The 18,463-nt window shown below is 35.7% G+C and overlaps 1 protein-coding gene across 1 annotated transcript; it reads left to right on the top strand.

Moving 5' to 3' along the window:
- The first annotated feature begins 979 nt into the window (after positions 1-979).
- Positions 980-6,866, top strand: Wbp2 (WW domain binding protein 2). The gene is made up of 7 exons (XM_028180523.2): positions 980-1,236; positions 2,130-2,304; positions 2,741-2,900; positions 3,416-3,546; positions 3,989-4,217; positions 4,512-4,594; positions 6,263-6,866. The coding sequence occupies exons 1-7, from the start codon at positions 1,181-1,183 to the stop codon at positions 6,308-6,310; spliced, it is 882 nt and encodes a 293-aa protein (XP_028036324.1). The 5' UTR covers positions 980-1,180; the 3' UTR covers positions 6,311-6,866.
- Positions 6,867-18,463: the final 11,597 nt, after the last annotated feature.

Here is an 18,463-nt window from a genome sequence, read left to right as displayed (position 1 = left end):
ACGTCCCGGCCCCTGTAGGTAGCGGCCTCCCCCCAGTGAAGGTCAAGGGGCGACCTGAGGGGGTGAGGCCGCGCGGTGCGCTACCAGCACTCTAGCGCGCTGCCGTGGAGTAAATAGAGCGACCGGTCGACGGTGTATCGCGTCCCGACCCGGCAGGCTGGTTCTGGTCCAGCGGGGTATTCCGGGACACCAGCGGCACCGTCCGGGCGGCCCGACGGGCTGCCGTACCGAGACGGCCGACGTTTCAGAGCCTTCGATTCGCCTCGAAGGCTCAGTCGGCTGGGCGTCCTTGGGGTGAGCCGCGCCGTCTGGTTGTAGTGTTGACCGCGGTAGCCCCCCTACCTCATCCGGGTTCTGACCTCGGAGGGGATCGGACGTCGGGTGTAAGAGTGCAGGGGAGTCGTTTAGTGGGTGGGTCCTAAAATCCTTGGGCCCGCGGTCTGCTCACAGCACCATGCAGATCGTTGAGTCTCACATACCCCGCGCGCCCCTTTTGCGCGGGGACCTCGTAGGAGGTTCGGCCCTCTACCCGAAAAAAAAAAAAAAAAAAAAAAAAGGCAACACTTGACACTTGATTAGATTTCGAATATTAGAAATATTTTAAATGTTTAAAAAAAACAGATCATTGTATTCTCGTAAGAAAATGTCATCACTTCTCATCTAGACACGGCAAGAGAAACATGAAATAGTTTTATAAAAAATATAAAGATAATAATTGTATAATGGTGTAAAAGTGTTCAAGCAATCTGCAATATAATTATAATGAAGCAGTTGTGTTTTTAAATAGCCCCTCATCACCTAAAGAACCCAATCCCTCAAATTTAACCGTCCAACATTAGTGTCTCAAATTAATCATCTTCATTTCATTTCAGTCCTTAATATCATTTTTCATAAAAATATGAATAATATAAATAAAAATAAAACATAACTTAAAGGTCTCAGTTGCCAGGTCATAAAATCTCTTAAAAAAAAAGTTTAACAGAGTCCCTCTGAACATAGATTAAACCATAGAGTAAGATTATATATAACCTAAATTAAACACATAATACAATTTGGTGATTACGATTGATTACGATCGTAAATAACGTAATAAAGACACTCGACACAGGATTCGATTCAAATTAAGTTTTATGAACCTTAGTGGTTAAATGTTATATATAATCAGAACAATAATTGCATTATGTCATTAAATACCGCTCACGCCGATCACGGAGTTTTGATACACGCAGGGGAATGGTGAGTCATCTTGTTTTCATATTTTCAGAATGTTCTACGCTTAACTGTACCATCTACCATTCCTTAATCGAAGAAATACTTTGTAGGTATTAAAGTATAAACAAATGTTTCATAGTTATAATAGACTATGCCGCCACATCATTAATTATTATTATAAAAATAATAATAATGGTATAATGAAAAATATGAAAAAAATTAATAATTACTAGCTTCCAGTTACGGAGGTAACATGTCTTGTCTGTTTAATTCAGAATTCATCATGCCTAGATGAAATACGTATATTTAGATAGTATATTCTTGTTAATAGAGATTCCACCTTTGTAAAAACGTTGATGTGGAACATTATAATATGTCATACTTGCTTAGAAATTATTAGTCAACTAATTATGCACTGTCCCTGTCCCAATATATGAGATCATGATCTGTTAATTTTGTCCCAACCCTTCCATAAAGTTCTTTTTTTTGTTTTCCAATAACCAAATTTTTTAATAATCTCAAAAGACTCCAAAATTGCAATATAAGTAAGTAACTGTTAAGTTTTTATAACTATAATATAAGAAAAAATTAAATTGGTCATTACTTCCATTTCACAAGCGAGTGTGCCTTCTAAAAGACAAAAAAACAAACAAACAAAGAAAAGTTTAATTTTCTTGATGTGTCTTTTTTGAAACTATTTTGCAAAAAATACTTTTCAATAAACTTTCTTGTTTGTACAAAAAAGGCCGACTGGCCTGTTGTTGAAAAAGGGTTGATCCAATGGATACTTCAGATTAATATAACACTAGATATTATCTTTTGTGGCATATGAAATATTGTCAATTTTATCTAGAAGATGATAAAGAATGATTATCATTATATTGATATTTTTTTATTTATTTACTTTACTATTGCAGCATCATCTTGTTTTCTGACAATGTGTCAGTTGAATTCTATGGGAATGATACACCAGAGTTTAAGGGGATCAAGGAGGGACGGATGTACCTCACTACTCATAGAATGATTTACAATTCAAAGAAGAATACAGATGCCATGAGATCATTCAGTTTTCCTTTTATTGCATTGCAAGATGTAAGTAATTTATTTGTTAGATGAAGAACAACATAGGATATGATGACTAAATAAACTACTGCTGAATGCAGTTTGGTTTTTCAGAAATCTGTCTCTTGTCTGTCTTGGCTAAAAAGTTATTAAATAAATTCATTGACATGAACTGAGCCAATAAAAAGAAATCAGTACTATTAATAAATAATTATATAGATAAATAGCTAATATTTGATTGTTATGAACCCATTTTAAATTGCAAATTCACTGCAAATGAGTCCATAGTAATAACATAAAATTTATATTATATAAAAGCTTGTTGCAATATTATGCACCAGGGGGAATAGTGTGAATAAGTGGAATCTGTGTTCCCTACAGCTGGAGACTTAATAGAAGCCTGTCTTCAGCAGTATTTCGGGCAATGTTGATGATTATGACGATGTGAATTGATATTGTTTTATAGGTAACTGTGGAACAACCTATGTTCTCTGCCAACTGTATAAAAGGTAAAGTTCGTGCCCAACCTAATGGCAACTTTATTGGTGAGGTCAAATTCAAGCTTACCTTCAAATCAGGAGGTGCTATTGAGTATGGACAAGCCATGTTAAAAGCTGCTCATCTTGGTGAGTAAAAGTAATGCCTACCTAATCATAATTGAATGCGACAAGTCTATATCAGTTACTGAATTCGATTGAAGACTACTGAAGAGTATGTTTACATCACAACCTTGAAATGATGTTGGGTTGTTGTTACTGAAGCAAGAGCTTCCCTTCCATGCTATATCACTAAAAGTTATTGAAAGGCCCCTTACCTCAATTTTTAATATTGTATTATAGCTACAATACCATAAAATTTTATAGTAGACAGCGGTTTGGCTCTGCTCCTGGCATTGCTGAAGTCCATGAGCGACGGTAACCATTCACTATCAGGTAGGCCGTATGCTCGTCTGCCTACATGGGCAAGAAAAAAATAAACAATAAAGTGTATAAAAGTAATAAGATTTGTTAGAATTCATTAAAAAAAACTTAATTATCTATTGATTCTACATATGAGCAATTTCTTCTATATAAAGCAATCCTTGATATGATATCAAATTATGTTTAGCAATATATAATAAATAAAATATAATTTTTTTTAGCTTCTCGTCATATGGCAGCTGGTGCTTCGCCACCTCCTTATACCCCACCGACTGGACCGTGGCAAGCCGCACCACCACCAGCTTATGCACCTCCTCCACAAGGATATTATGGATGGGTGCCACCTTATTCTGTACGTCATTCAGTACATTTCTTAACATATAATACATATTAGCTTAATGTCTTATGAACAATATTAGATATCGTCTTTTTGCATTAAAAGTGTACAATTTCCAAAAATATTCGAAATTTAGTTAATTTGCGGAATCATTTGATATGACCAGTATTTTTCTCGTAAATACTGTCAAAAAGCGTAGTTTCGTTTTAGTTTTTTTTTTTTAGTTTACCTATATCTTGACTACTATTAACAAAATTAATACATAATTTTATCGTACTTTAAAAGACGATAAATATTAAAAATGCCCCATGTTAAACCTTTAAAACACTCTTGTAAAATTAGTAAGTTTTGAGATTATACAGTTTTAATGCGAGAAGACGATATATAGAAATAATTAAGAGAGTTGGCACTATTTCGCATATTGTAATTCGAAATTACATTTTTATTATTTTTCCAGGCTTTTCCAGACCAACCTCCACCAAACTCAGTATTTGTGTCGAATACCCCACCTCCCTACCCTGGCGTGACTGGAGCATCTTACCCGACCGGCCCTGGGTTTTCCGGGGGTGGTGGGTTTGTGGTTCCAGGAGGGGCTCCTCCTGGCTACCCGGGAGCATCAGCGCCACCACCCGGATATCCAGGGGGTTTCGCAGCTTCAGCACCACCAACTGGCATGTCTTCTGCTGGTGAGTTCTGTAAAAGTTTGTTGAGTTAAGTAAAGTAACATAAAAGTTAAATATAACTATCATGTATTGTAAGTCATATTTTAAAAATAAAACTAAGTGTACTTAGTTTTATGCAGATGTAATGCACATATATATATACATTGTAGTAAAATGGAATAAATACTATTAGTCTTGTATTAAGAATTTGAGTAAAATCACTTATGTTTTACAACATATTAAAAGAAATTCATGTGTAAATAAAATCAATTTGTTTTGAATAGTATATTTTGCAGTAGAATAATCGTAATTTTGCAGATGCTAAAGCAGCTGAAGCAGCTCAGAGTGCATACTACGATCCAAACAGGCCACAAACAGCATATGTGCCACCACCTTATAATGTAAGTTATTATTTAGGTCAATCAATCATGTACACTACATACTTTTAGACTTTGGAATGAACTACACTGTATAGTTTTCTCGGAGCGTTGAATTTTACTTGAAGAGATATTTAAGGCGAGTATTGTATGGTGCGCAGCAGTCTAACCATTGGATGCATGCAAAGTCACGTAAGTTGTAAAGTAGAGAATTTTTTTTTTAACTGTCGTAAATTTCCAACAGCGTAGCAATCAAAATAGGTAGTTATTGGGTTGTGGAATTTATCCGGAATACAAAGTTAATTCACATTTTGTTTTCATGTATTATTCACGATACGAATCGATGCTCTATATGAGTGCATAGGTGAATAGTCATGCTATTGCATGTGATCCATATGATGCGACTGTGCTGGGGTTCAAATCACGCAGACGGGTTTTTCTAACGAAATACGTACTTATCATGAGCATTTTCCACAGGGAAGAAATAACATCTATACTAATATATAAATCTAGTAGTTTTTATGGATGTTCTATTATAACTACTGAACCATGCATCCGATCCGACTTGAAACTTAGTATCCATGTAGAAAATACATGTACTTAATGGATAGGCTAATATTTATATGAGTGTTGGACTCCCTAATAATAATGATAATAAATAATAATGTTAATTTTAAATGCCCAGCGAAGAGGGCGAGTTTTTATTTTTTATTTTTTATTGCTTAGATGGGTGGACGAGCTCACAGCCCACCTGGTGTTAAGTGGTTACTGGAGCCCATAGACATTCACAACGTAAATGCGCCACCCACCTTGAGATACAAGTTCTAAGGTCTCAAGTATAGTAACGACGGCTGCCGCACCCTTCAAACCGAAACGCATTACTGCTTCACGGCAGAAATAGGCAGGGTGGTGGTACCCACCCGCGCGGACTCACAAGAGGTCCTACCACCAGTACGGCTAGTCAGGCAATAAAAAGGATAGTAGCGAAAATTACAATTTTATTGTTTTGTGGACGTGCTCACAGCCCATCTGGTGTTAAGTGGTTACTGGAGTCCATAAACATCGACAACGTAAATGCGCCACCCACCTTGAGATATAAGTTCTAAGGTCTCAAGTATAGTTACAACGGCTGCCCCACCCTCAAACCGCAAGGCATTACTGCTTCACGGCAGAAATAGGCAGGGTGGTGGTACTTACCCGTGCAGACTCACAAGACGTCCTACCACCAGTAATTACGCAAATGATAATTTTGCGGGTTTGATTTTTATTACACGATGTTATTCCTTCACCGTGGAAGTCAATCGTGAACATTTATTTTGTTGAATACCTACGTATTTCATTAGAAAAATTGGTACCCGCCTGGGATTCGAACACCGGTGCATCGCTCAACACGAATGCACCGGACGTCTTATCCTTTAGGCCACGAAGACTAAAGCCGTCTAGCCTGCTAGGGTAGCTACTATGAAGCAATTAGCTTTTTGGTTTGAAGGGTAGGGCAGACTTTATACTCGATACTTAGTGTCTTAATGTGGGTGGTGGCATTTACATTGTTGATGCTTATAGGTTCCGGTAACCACATAGAACCAAGTAGGTTGTGAAAAATTTAAAATATATATAAGTATAATAAATACTTCACCATGCGTAAATCGTACACGTATAGCGCGTATTAAAATTTGTCTTATGAACTTACAGGATCAGCCACCGACCTATCAAGAATCTACGTCGAAAAAGCAGAATTAATGCACTGTCCGCATTATCACATGAAACCATGGCTGTCGGATAACCCAAAGAGTATTAGACAATAAAATGTAAAAGTTCATAAAAGCTTTTACGTCTCCTTTGGGTGTTACAAGTGGTAAATTAAATCTAACCACTACAACTGGTTTACAAACCAGAGAATATTTGGATTTATAAAATTATAAAAATTAATTATTCTTTGCAAGATGACATTATACCATTTTTATGAATAAAGCAATTGTGGTAAAGAAATGTAAAAAATTATAATTAATGTAATCAATGCATTCCTACTTGAAATATTAATTTAAAATAAGTTTGCATGTTTTGGACAAAAACTGGCATCTAGTATTATCAAACGCGATTAGAGGATAATGTGTTACATATATTAATGTGTTGACAATGGCAACAAATTTTATTTAATATAGTTTATAATTAGATTATTCAACGCAATTATTTACAACAGTGTTAAAAATTAAGAAAGATGTGCAACACTTGAATTGAATGAAATTTGCACTTGTTATTTAACTATTTATGAGAATAAAAGCTTAGCTTTTCTTTATTTATATTTTTTTTTTTGTGTTGGTTAAAACCTAATTGTACTGAGTGGTCAGGTAGCTGTCAGTTTCTGATCTTGTTGCAGACAGATAAAGTCTACTCTATCCAAATGGCAAAAGGCAAATGTTAAAAAATGTAATGCAGAATCTTTTCAAACCACTCTGAGAAGAAATCATAGAAACACTATAGCGCTTTAGAAACACCATAGCGTATTTCATGTCAGCGAGAAAGTCTAATAAAAACATCAGTGTGCTTAGTGCGAGTTTTTTAACGTTCTCGATAGCGTAAAAGGTAATCCAATTTTGTATGCAGTTGAAACAGCGCCCCTAACGGCAAACGTAAGCAAATGATCCCATTCCATACTACTACGCTAATCCTAATCCCACTTATGACGTGGTATTGGAGGTAGTTGAGATTGACCTAATCTGGATAAAAACTTCCTTCACATTCGTGGAGACACCGCCAGATCAGACAGCAGAGTAGCGGGTCTTCAGATCTTCTATTGGCCGTATAGGACAATAAAGCTATTCTCATAGATACGAATAATGAAATTAGAATAAAAACGTTTATAATAAAAGCAAAGCTGTATTTTCTCGACGCCGCGTTTGCGATGCAATAAATCTCACGTCATTTCGGATCCTCCCGATCCCCTAACGGTGCGTCCCAAGCACCGGTCATCGTTCTCGTCGAACCCGTCGCTTGCGACGAAGGGCTCGGCGAGTAAATTAACCTACAGACACAGCCCACTGAGTTTCTCGCCGGATCTTCTTCCGGGTCGCGTTTCCGATTCGGTGGTAGAATCTGCGAAGCACGGCTCTTGCTAGTTCACCTACTAGTTCGTTGAATCTCGCATAACCCCTCGAGGCTACTAAAATAGGTATGAAAAAAAAAGCATTAAATCGTATACAATTTATAAAAGCTTAAAACTTTTTATTGATTTTAATTTGTGACGTAAACCAAGATCCATGAAAAAACTGAAAGAAGACAGAATAAACGTCATTGTTGAAAATAGAAGATCAGAAATGTAAATTTTAAGTGTCACATAAAAAATATCAGAAAAAATATTTTGAAAAAAAAATGACCGTGGAAAGGAAACTATAGTAACAATTCACGATTTACCTTAAAATTTATACCTATGGGTAAGTTACTACATATATTTATTATACGAGTTAGAAAGACCGGTACTGATGTCTATAAAAGCTTAGCTTTATTTGCCACTCGCAAGATTATCTCAGTACGTACCTAGTTAAATTGCCTTAAAATCTTATTCTCATAAAATTTTGGAAACCAGTTAGCATCAGATAAATCGTGTGAGCTCGAACGCCCATCAATAAAAAATGTTTGCTCAATTAAAAGTAACTTATGTCTCTAGTGCAAAATTCTGAAGTCAGCGAAATACCTGGGGCCTTTGCGATACGCTAACATAACATGAACAAGTATTGTAAGTATCATTTGATATTTTAAATAGTATAATATTACGCTTAATTTACAGCTGTTAATTTTATTGGCGAAATATACGATTGCGTTGTCGTTTCGGTGGGCTTTATCGAGTGGCAAATCACTGAATTCATTGTGAAGTTAACTTCTGTTTTTGTTTTCGTAAGTTATTTGAAGTGTAAAAATGCAGCATTGTTGCAGATTAAACGCTGCAATAATGTCGCCAATTGCGCATCCACCATGTACGCCGTCTGCATCATGTACTCCCATACGGTGTCACCCTACACCGCCTCCATGCCAAAATCCAGAAAAATGCTTAAAGAAAACAACTTCGAAAGGAGTTCGACCTTGTCGGAGTGCTGTATCCATAATGTCAACAAGGTCAAAAGCCAAATGTTCTAGTTGCGGGAAATCGAAAAGCGCATCGAATCCGAGGAGCGTGGCGGCCGTTGAAAAGTTTTTGAAAAAGAAATCTAAAGAGGCAAAGATGCGAAAAAAAGATAGACTGACTGGCAGCCATTCTTATCTTAATTATACTAGACGACAAGGGAGTACCTTGTCGAAAAGTGAATGCTGTCTTGGAAAAGGACATCGAGGCAGACTAAAGAAAAAAAAGTGTGAAATATTATAAAATTGTATTGAACTTTTCGGGCACTGATATGCGAATACTGTGAATTAGCAACTTAGCCGAAAGAGAACGAACATTTTTCTTTTATCTGTTAAAATAGACAGAATTTGAAGAACAACTCAGGAGAGCAATAAATATTATACCTATAGTCGAAAACGCAGTAATTTTTAATTGTTAAAATGTTTTATCCATAGTATTAATTAGGTAATGAGCAGTTTTACAGTAATTATTATCAACTATAAAAATGCCAAATTTTCCAATCGTGTCTGTCTTTTCTGTTAAACAAAAATATGTATATAAATATATGTTTAGTACCTATTCTTTTAAAAAATAGGGAATTGCTGTCCTATTATTTAGTCTGTACATGGAGGAAAATAGGGGTTTTCACTACGAAAATTGTGTGATTATTAAATGTGTTACTGTCAATCTTTTTCAGCTGTACACTCAACAAACAGCTTAAAACCATGTATATCTGCGCCAACATGCAGTGTGCATCGCCACAGGCCCCGCCCCCCGCCCTGTCCAGAACCAGACAAGTGCTATAAAAAGTGTATCAAACGCAAGAGCAAATGTCCCAGCGCCATGGACACAGTTAGTCGCGTGGGGTCTCCTTGCGACTGCGCCAGAATTCAGTCCAAAGACTCGCGACTTAGTAACAAACGTTCGCGGAAAACACATAGAAAACGTATTCGAAAAGCTTACAAACAACGATCTTCAGAATCTAGATGGCGCCCCCATAAAAAATGTTGTGTTATCCTTTAAAAGACAAGTAAAAAAACATTATGTACCTATCCAATTTAGTAGTACATTTTAATAAACATTTTTTAAACTGTACCTAAATAATTTTTGTTATAATCCTAGGTAATGGTAAAAAATATGAAGTAAATTTGTGATTGTAAAGTCGTTGGGGTCCAAAGAATGAGGCGCCTAGTGTACTTTTATCAAGTGATGCGACTATGCCGGTTTTTAAATCCCGCAGACGGCCATAAATTTTTCTGGTTTCTGGTTGCAATACGTAGGTATACCGATGGTAGGGCCTTTCTTTTACTACCATCAAGTATTTTTACCATCATCACCCTGCTTTCGTGTGAAGCAGGAATACGTTTCGGTTTGAAGGGTGGGGCCGCCGTTGTAAAAATCGAAACTTAGAACTTATCTATCAAGGTGGGTGGCGGTATTTATGTTGTTAATATCTATGGGTTCTGGTTATCACTTAACACCAGGCTTGCAGTAAGTTCGTTCACCCGTTTAAGCAATAAATATAGTCTTATTTTTACTAGGGTAGATGTCACTGATCGAGCGGCCGGGAACTGCCGGTTCAACGTCTTTGTGGCGACAGGGTAACGCGGAGCAATGCGTTCCACGCGAAACGTATTACTTTGTCTCCACTGTATTGGATGAGTTCTGCCTCGCTCCTGAGGCTTGGATGCGGTTTGTTAAGCGACAGAGCGATTAAGTCGATTCAACACCGACATATACAATCTCCTGTACCTGAACAAAAAAGTAGAAGAGATCAATGCCCCTATTAACGCTGCTTTGTAGTTACCGCAGCCCATTAAAATCTTATTTTAAATGATGCCACTCACCTCTGGCACTCTGGCTCTCACTTGCTTTAGATTTACGGTTTTCCCGTCTAGACTCCGACTCCAATCTGTGATTGTTTCCTGCCTGCCCTTTTCTAGCGTAAAGTAGTACTCAAAAGGGACTTTTAAATTGGCGATACAAGCAAAACCGGAGACTGGATTAAGAGTTGCTTTAGTGAGTGACTAGAAAGCTTGACTCCCGATGAAGACTACTTAATATTTTCGTTGGTGTTGATGTCATCAACTACTTATCTCAAAATTATAATACAAGTACTTAGGTAGACTATATCAGTATTATTATCGACTATGGAGTTCTCAGATAAACCATATTTAAAAATGCAAATCGAGAACTACCTCATTTTTTAAAGTGGTTAAAAAGATTTAAAAGCATTTTTGGGTTAGAAGGCTGGTATATAGAACTTGCCGCTTAGCTACGACGGATGGCTGAACTCAAGGACCAGGAGGGGAGAGTTTCCTAACAACTGCTTGACATCTGCAAAAGAAGCCTAACAACTCGAGTGCAGTTGCATCCACCACCGGATCGTAATCGCAAACCACTCAAAAGGTCAGGCGAGAAACTCCACAGACTGATGCTAAGGGAAATATAAAATGAGACGCCATCACCTTCGGTAGATACTTTTTAAGATAAAATAATACTTAAATAAAATGTATGTGTACGTATATAAATGAAATGTAGCTCTATGCTCCATGCATATTGGCAAAAGTACTATACTGTCTAAAAATCAAGTGATATATTATTAGGACGGCTTTCGACGAATCACAAAGTAAGTAGGTAGTATTCGTATGTAATTTCTTTTTAACATAAGAGGCGGAAATGGAACGTTTGAAGTTATGTGATGTTTTACTTATTGTTTCCTCTGGTTTAAATAAGTAGTTAGGGTAGTTTATTAATCGTTTAACATCTCTAAAATTTATCAATGTGGGAGATCAAAGTAGCTGGAGGTGTATATCGCATTGGTGTTTCAGGGTGGAAACGCATTATTGTTTCATACAGAAATAGGGTGGTGGTACTTACTCATGCGGGCTCACAAGATGCCCTACCACCGTTTTAGTGAGATATTATTTCATTTCATCTCATCTCATCTTGTATCCTTCAATCGTATTTCATCCCAATTGGTTACAATTTCAGATGAAGAAATTTCATATAATTTCATTACGCTCTATTTCATTTTTAATAAAACAAAAATTAATCAATATATTAACGAAGATTTTATAAAATTGACACTAACAAAAACAAAAATGGAACCGCAAGAAGCTCAGTGAAATAAAAAAAAAGCATTATTTATTTAATTGTTTTAATACACAAGGACCGTAGAGCGAACTTTCTTAGATCTATTCTCTGCTCCGTAATTCCATGGTATAGATAATACACTTAATTGTATAATATAGAGATTATTTTCTTCCTACTCCTGTCCATCTTGAAATAGAGGTCAGTTGTTCGATATATTTGTTTCAATTTGCTGGTAATACTGACAAAATGTCATTCCACTCCTTTTTTTCTTGCACGGTTACCAGCTATCAATTTTTTCTTAATTTTGAGGGCTTGTTTCGTTGGACGTTGTTTTTTAAAACAAATTTCAAGATATTTGTTTTTTGCGTTACGTTTCTTCAACGTTACGTTTTTCAATATATACACATGCTTTTGTATAAATGTGATATCTTCTGGAAAATATTAACAGTTTCGATTATATTCATTCATGAATAACTTCGGCGAGGAAAGATCGATGCCGTCGTGTAATTAATATTAAATCGGTAAAATTTCGGTTGTAAGGTGTATTGTTAGTTCACGTGGATAAATAACAACATCATGGCTGTTTATTTTGCAAATGAATATTGCACTTTATAAGATGGGGCAACCGTTTTAGAATTATGACATAATGTGGAAGGCGGTTGCGGCATTTACGTTGTATTTTGCATTTGGTTACCCTTTATGATCCACCGTGAACTTGTCTATACACCTAGTGCAGTAACATAAAATAGTACTACACCAAAGAATACATGTATCTCTCAGATTAAACCAAGAGCGTGTCCGAAAAAAAAAGTTTTTGTTTGTAAGAAACGACGTTAGATTCTTTTATTACTTCTTTAACATATGGAGAGTATGGCGAACAGCTAGCAGCAACTGGGCATGAGTATAGGAACGTATTATTAAAAATAAATCAAATTTCTGCACGAAATGATTGTTATTCGTTCCTTGTTTTAATAAAATTATATTATTTTAATAGCAGGTTTATTAATGTGAGGAAAAGTTGACATTTCCTTTCGGGGAAAACAATCGAATTTCATAGGCTAGATCTAAACAGCAACCCTGCTTGCTCACTTCATTTGTATTTTGTGATTTTGTGACTTGGTCAATGAGTTAGAGACGTGACGGTAGCGTTTGTAGTGATATTCTAACAATATTAATGAATTTGCATACACAATTACAAAAAAATATGAAAATATAAAATCTAGGATTATAATTCATAAACAAGCTTTGCAGCTTTTGTAAAAGTTAACTAAAAATTTTCACCATCACAGCCGCTTGTCCCGGGTTATTGACGTTTAGGTCTTTGATAGAAATTTACCTTCCGAAAGCTGTTTGTGTATGCTGATTGTGGGCGTGCGTGCAAGTAGGTGGTGAAAAGTAAGATAACACCATACACCGTGAAAAGTGAAATTGTGGCAAATTAGTTTGATATGTATTACAAATTGGTATTGATGTGGCAAACCGGATTGCGCCCAGTAAGAGAAAACGTGACGCTTGGTTAAGGTAAGATTAGTTATTTATTTAGATAACTTTTCACAAATAGCTTAGGAATAGAAACGTATTTTGTAAATTTTTTTTCTGAATTAAAACAGCTATGTAAAATATAAATCACAAATGCATCTAAGTTACGAAACGGCCTTCGATTTTGTCTTGGTTTATAATTTTATATTTGTTTGTAAAATTAAATCTAATCAGAAACAGTGTTACTAAATCAAATAAGATTAACATTTTATTTAAGAATCGACTAGGTGTACATACGCCCAGTTTGTAGTTGACCTCGTTAATATTCCTATTATTTAAGATTGAAACCATGGGAAAAACAATTCAGTAATGAAAAAAGAGGTACATTTAAAAAAAAACTGAACTCTGAACATACATGTTTTGTTTACTCTAAAACACAATTATTGCGCTTGAGTAATGTTCAAAGTGTGTATAGTTAGTGTTAAAAAGTTTTATACTCATAAAAGGGAACAACAAATAGAAAAAATGATAATGATTCCCTCTTAGTTAATTCATTTCCATAAATAAATTCCAAGTGGACTAATTCATTTCTTATATTTAATAGATATGTATAGTAAATACTTTGCAGCTTTTATTTGGTTTTGTTTTACAAACATCTTTATGAGCAAAATATATTTATAATTTAAAACACTAACAATATGCAAGAGATACATACATTCAAAAAGTTTTATGTTGTAGGCAGAGGCAACTGTGGCCCTCGAAATGCTGATGTCTTTAAACATTGGTATATACTCACATATGTGATATAGTTGTAGTATATTAAGGTAGTAAAAATAGACCTTCATAAACTTGCCTTAGTGCTTTACACTAAAGTAGATATTCAAATCTTTTTCAAACTAAATACCTAATCTACTGACATTTATTACAAAATGATCCAGAATATAAAAATTTCTTCAAGAGGCTTTTAATGTGGCCCCGTTTATCACAAAACCAAGGCCTGCCTTAAAAGGGAAATTTTCAACAGTGTAAGGAATAGAATATTTCTTATGTGTCGTTAGCTACAGCTATGGTTTATTTTGAATCAAACCAGTACTGTACATTTTGAAAGGTGTGGTAGACATTATACAGTACAACTGAGACTTGAACCTCATGTTTCAGGGTGGATAGAGGCACTCAAAATGTGAAGCCAATGAGCACTGCAAACAACTGACCATTTGACAGGCTATAACAAAGATTCTCTCCTAGTATTTCCTCACCCATCCGGAACCAGACCGGAAAAACAAAATTTAGCGAGAATCACCTGTCAAAAGGTGTTTGAAATATCATTACTTTCCACATTATGAAGCAAAATTGCAAGCTTATTTAATAAAGTGTGCTGGTCTGTAGACTACTAAGTGTTATTGTGCATTAACAAAATGCAAAAAACACATTGCAGAAGAAAAATACAAAGCTGTGTAGTAAAATAACAGCACATTAAAAGACGTTTTATGTGTTTGTTAAGATAAAATGCACACTAGATGAGTTTTATAATAGTTAACAGCTCTATTGTCTACAGTTCATCATCTGACTATTGCCTGCGGATTGACAAAGATCGATCAATATTTTCTGTTCAAAATTAACTAGATTTTAATTTAATCCTTTTTCTAAATTAAGTTCTATATTTTTTTATTCTTATGTAATATTGAGGTGTAAGCACACACACAATTTATATGGTAAGAGTGATCTTTCGTTTATATTTATTGTCCTCAGAAGTAACCAAGTGGAACATGTAATTCAATTTATAGATTACAGTAAATTCAAGCAAACTCATAACCAAAATCGATGTTTAAAATAAATATTTGATAGGGTGTATATATACATACATATTTGTGTAAATATTCAACTGAGATTGTTACTCTAAATGGACAAAAAACCTCACTGTTCATGAGAGTAGTTACATATATGTATGCTCATAGTCATAGACATCCCAACTTGAAAGTCTGTTTGAGATATGGAGCCTAAGTCTCAATCATATTGTATAAGGACAATCCTCTTGATAGCTGAACATGTGACTGGTTCGTGACATGCACTAGATGGTAGATCTTTCCTTCTCATTATATGTTAACTTAATAAAAAATTTGAAAAAATTCAAAAACAATTCCAACAGAAATTTTATTCTAACAATGAGTCGAAACTGCATTATATCAGCGATATTGACTCGCTGTATCAGCGAATTTACGCGTCGCTTGTTTAAGTGCTGTGACGTGTTCAAGTGGCGAAGTCGATTTGAATTTACTCTCATCCAATCCCCTTTCGGGTTCTTACTACTTCTTACATATAAAAAGAAATATAACAATTTGCATGTATACATTTGTGTTAAAAAAACATCGTGGTCGTCACCCATGGACATGAGCAATGTCAAGGGCATAGCCAAGTTATTGTTTATCACTGAGGACTCGTTTAAAACGTCATTTAAAAAATGAAAGCACCGTATAGGAGAGTATACTCCAAAACGTAGTCGTCCGAAATAGACGGACTTTACTGTGGTGACGAATAGTAAGATGGAAGGAAATGGAGGCGTAAAGTCGTCTCGAAAAAAAAAACCAGAGTCCCAGTCACTTCACAGTCCCAGAAGCTTTAAATGATCCGGGAGATCGGCATAGTTGGCGACCCGACGACCCTATTTTGTATGGAATTCCACGACTCCCTTAGATTTCTTCACGTCTGTCATAGGTTTTGTTCATCTCTGCTAAATCACGCTCTGTAAGAAATTGATAAATTTTTCACCGGAATTTCACGTTTCCTAGATACTATGGGCCGCATAGCATTCCATGCTATTAATGCATATATATCTGTCATTGATATGTGAGTTGAAAAGTGGGGTGGAGAGCTCCGGACCTTGTAAACGACAGCGTAAAAGTAAGGCATCTAAGTAGGACCCCAAAAGGGTGTTTGTAATGTTCTATACAATACTACTAAAACTCAATCACGCACTGCTGTGACTTTCACAAATTCATGAAAAACATCGAACTCTTACGTCGATGGTAATGTGAGAGAATCATCCTTGAAGTACCAACGTCAACTGTATCAAGTTTCATCACAATCGGATGAATGGTTTAGGAACGCATAGAGGACAAATATACTAACATTTATTTATATAGATGAGTAAAACCCGATCATACTTCGCTGTGACTACTGACTACGCTTATTGTGAAAAAAACATGTAGTCTCCAGTGTGCTTAGTGCGACTTTTTAACGTTCTCGATAGCGTAAAATTTAACTCAAATTTTTATGCAGTTGTAACAGCGCCCTTGGCGGCAAACCTAGGCAAACGTTCCACCTCCAAACAAACTTGAGTTAACTTTTACGCTATCGAGAACGTTAAAAAGTAGCACTAAGCACACTGGAGACTACATGTTTTTTTCACAATAAGCGTAGTCAGTAGTCACAGCGAAGTATGATCGGGTTTTACTGATCTTTATAAATAAATGTTAGTATATTTGTCCTCTATGCGTTCCTAAGCCAACTGAACTTACTTGCGCACGACCTATCGTACGTTTATGGTTCTATTACCTTCTCTAGAGTGATAACAACAATTGTACCAAGTATCATCTTATTCGGATGAATAGTTTATAAACGCATAGACGACAAACATACAGAGATGCTAGAATCGGTAAATACAAGATTAATAGATCATTTTCTTATATGTTTGGGACAAGCGTCGTATTTATAAAATCGTCAAAGAGTACACGTAAAATTTAGCCATATGGTCTCTATATCTTTTGTAGTTTCACTGCAAGATGTCGAGTAGGTACATCATGAGTGGTGGTATTCTGAAAAATAACCCACGTGTGAGAAAATTTATCAATTAATATTAATATTTCAATCTCAAATGGGCGGTGAACGTCGTAACTTCAAAATTCCTATCCATAAGTATTTTTATACTAAACCTCTAACTAAATACTCAAAAGATAATAAAACTTTTGAAGAAAGAATCCGAAATTACTTGGTCATATGCAATAAGTAGAGCAAAAAAATACCAATATTTTTTTAACTATACAAATCATTATATTGCCATTGTCGAATAGTGTATGGTGCTCGTTATAAAGAAAACTTTATTAACAATCAATAAAGTGATCGTCAGTTTTTAGTATTTGACTCTAGTCACGTGGGGTGGAACACAGCTTGTGTGGCAAAAACTAGGACAAAGATCTAATTCTGGACGGGTACTATTGTACTAAATTGTAATTGTACTAAAACTTTATAAATAATCGCGCAACCACGTCAGTTAGTGCATTACCAACAAACTGAAAGTAATTATTACACTGAACTACGTAAACTTTGATGTGGAATCAATATGAGTCCTAAATTTTTTTGCAAATGGAAAATCAAAGTGTGTTTTGTTATGCCTGTGTACTAAAAATAATATAATCACTAATTATTGGTCAATAAATACGTGTCATGAATTCGTACAATTGATCCGATCGAATTATGTAGGTGTTTGATATCTTTGTGACAGCAATAACAACGCGCCCGGCCTGACCTTGCCCGAAGGCAGCAGACGAGATGCGGTTGAAGCACTAGTAATCCAAGTCGCATGTTCCAGATGGAAGAACGCGGGCAGAGAACGGACGACCTAATCACGGCCTTCGCTGAGTTGAATGCGATGCTTGGTAAATCAAATGACCATCCACTTATCGGGTAAGAAGCTTAATACAAATCAATTTAGAGGTATTTTACCCGTTATCAGTTATTTATTTATCACGATTCATCAAGACGATTTCAATATTTCACGATTCATGTACGTATGCATTCGTTTCTTTATTTCACCATAACATTTAAATTCCTGAAGAGATTTGAATATATGGTGTATCGTTAGAACCATTACATCAATCCGGGCGCATCTTTTTTTATTTATTTTTTATTGCTTAGATGAGTGGACGAGCTCACAGCCCACCTGGTGGTTAAGTGGATTTGTTTTTTTCTTTAAACGTAATTAAGACAGATGTCCTTAATAATAATAATGTTTTGTAATGATGCATGTTACTAGGAGGTGTATGGTAATGGTAGTGCAAGGTAGAGGGGGAAGAGGTCGATCGAAGAAGACATGGATGTAGTGTGTGAATGACGATATGAGAGAGAGAGGAGTGAGTGTTGAGCTGACAGCTGATAGAAGAGAATGGAAGAGAAAAATTAGCTGTACCGACCCCACCTGGCGGGTTAAGGTGATGAAAAAGAAGAAG

The sequence above is a fragment of the Bombyx mandarina genome, chromosome 11, assembly GCF_030267445.1.
Source record: "Bombyx mandarina strain Sakado chromosome 11, ASM3026744v2".
Taxonomy (NCBI): domain Eukaryota; kingdom Metazoa; phylum Arthropoda; class Insecta; order Lepidoptera; family Bombycidae; genus Bombyx; species Bombyx mandarina.
The sequence above is the reverse complement of the archived record's forward strand: the minus strand, read 5'-3'. Positions and strand labels throughout refer to the sequence as shown.

Coding starts and splice junctions, on each gene's coding strand:
- Wbp2 (XM_028180523.2), top strand. CDS start 1,181: ATGTCATTAAATACCGCTCACGCCGATCACGGAGTTTTGATACACGCA. Junction 2,901..3,415: donor GTTAAAAGCTGCTCATCTTG/GTGAGTAAAAGT, acceptor AATTTTTTTTAG/CTTCTCGTCATATGGCAGCT. Junction 4,218..4,511: donor AACTGGCATGTCTTCTGCTG/GTGAGTTCTGTA, acceptor GTAATTTTGCAG/ATGCTAAAGCAGCTGAAGCA.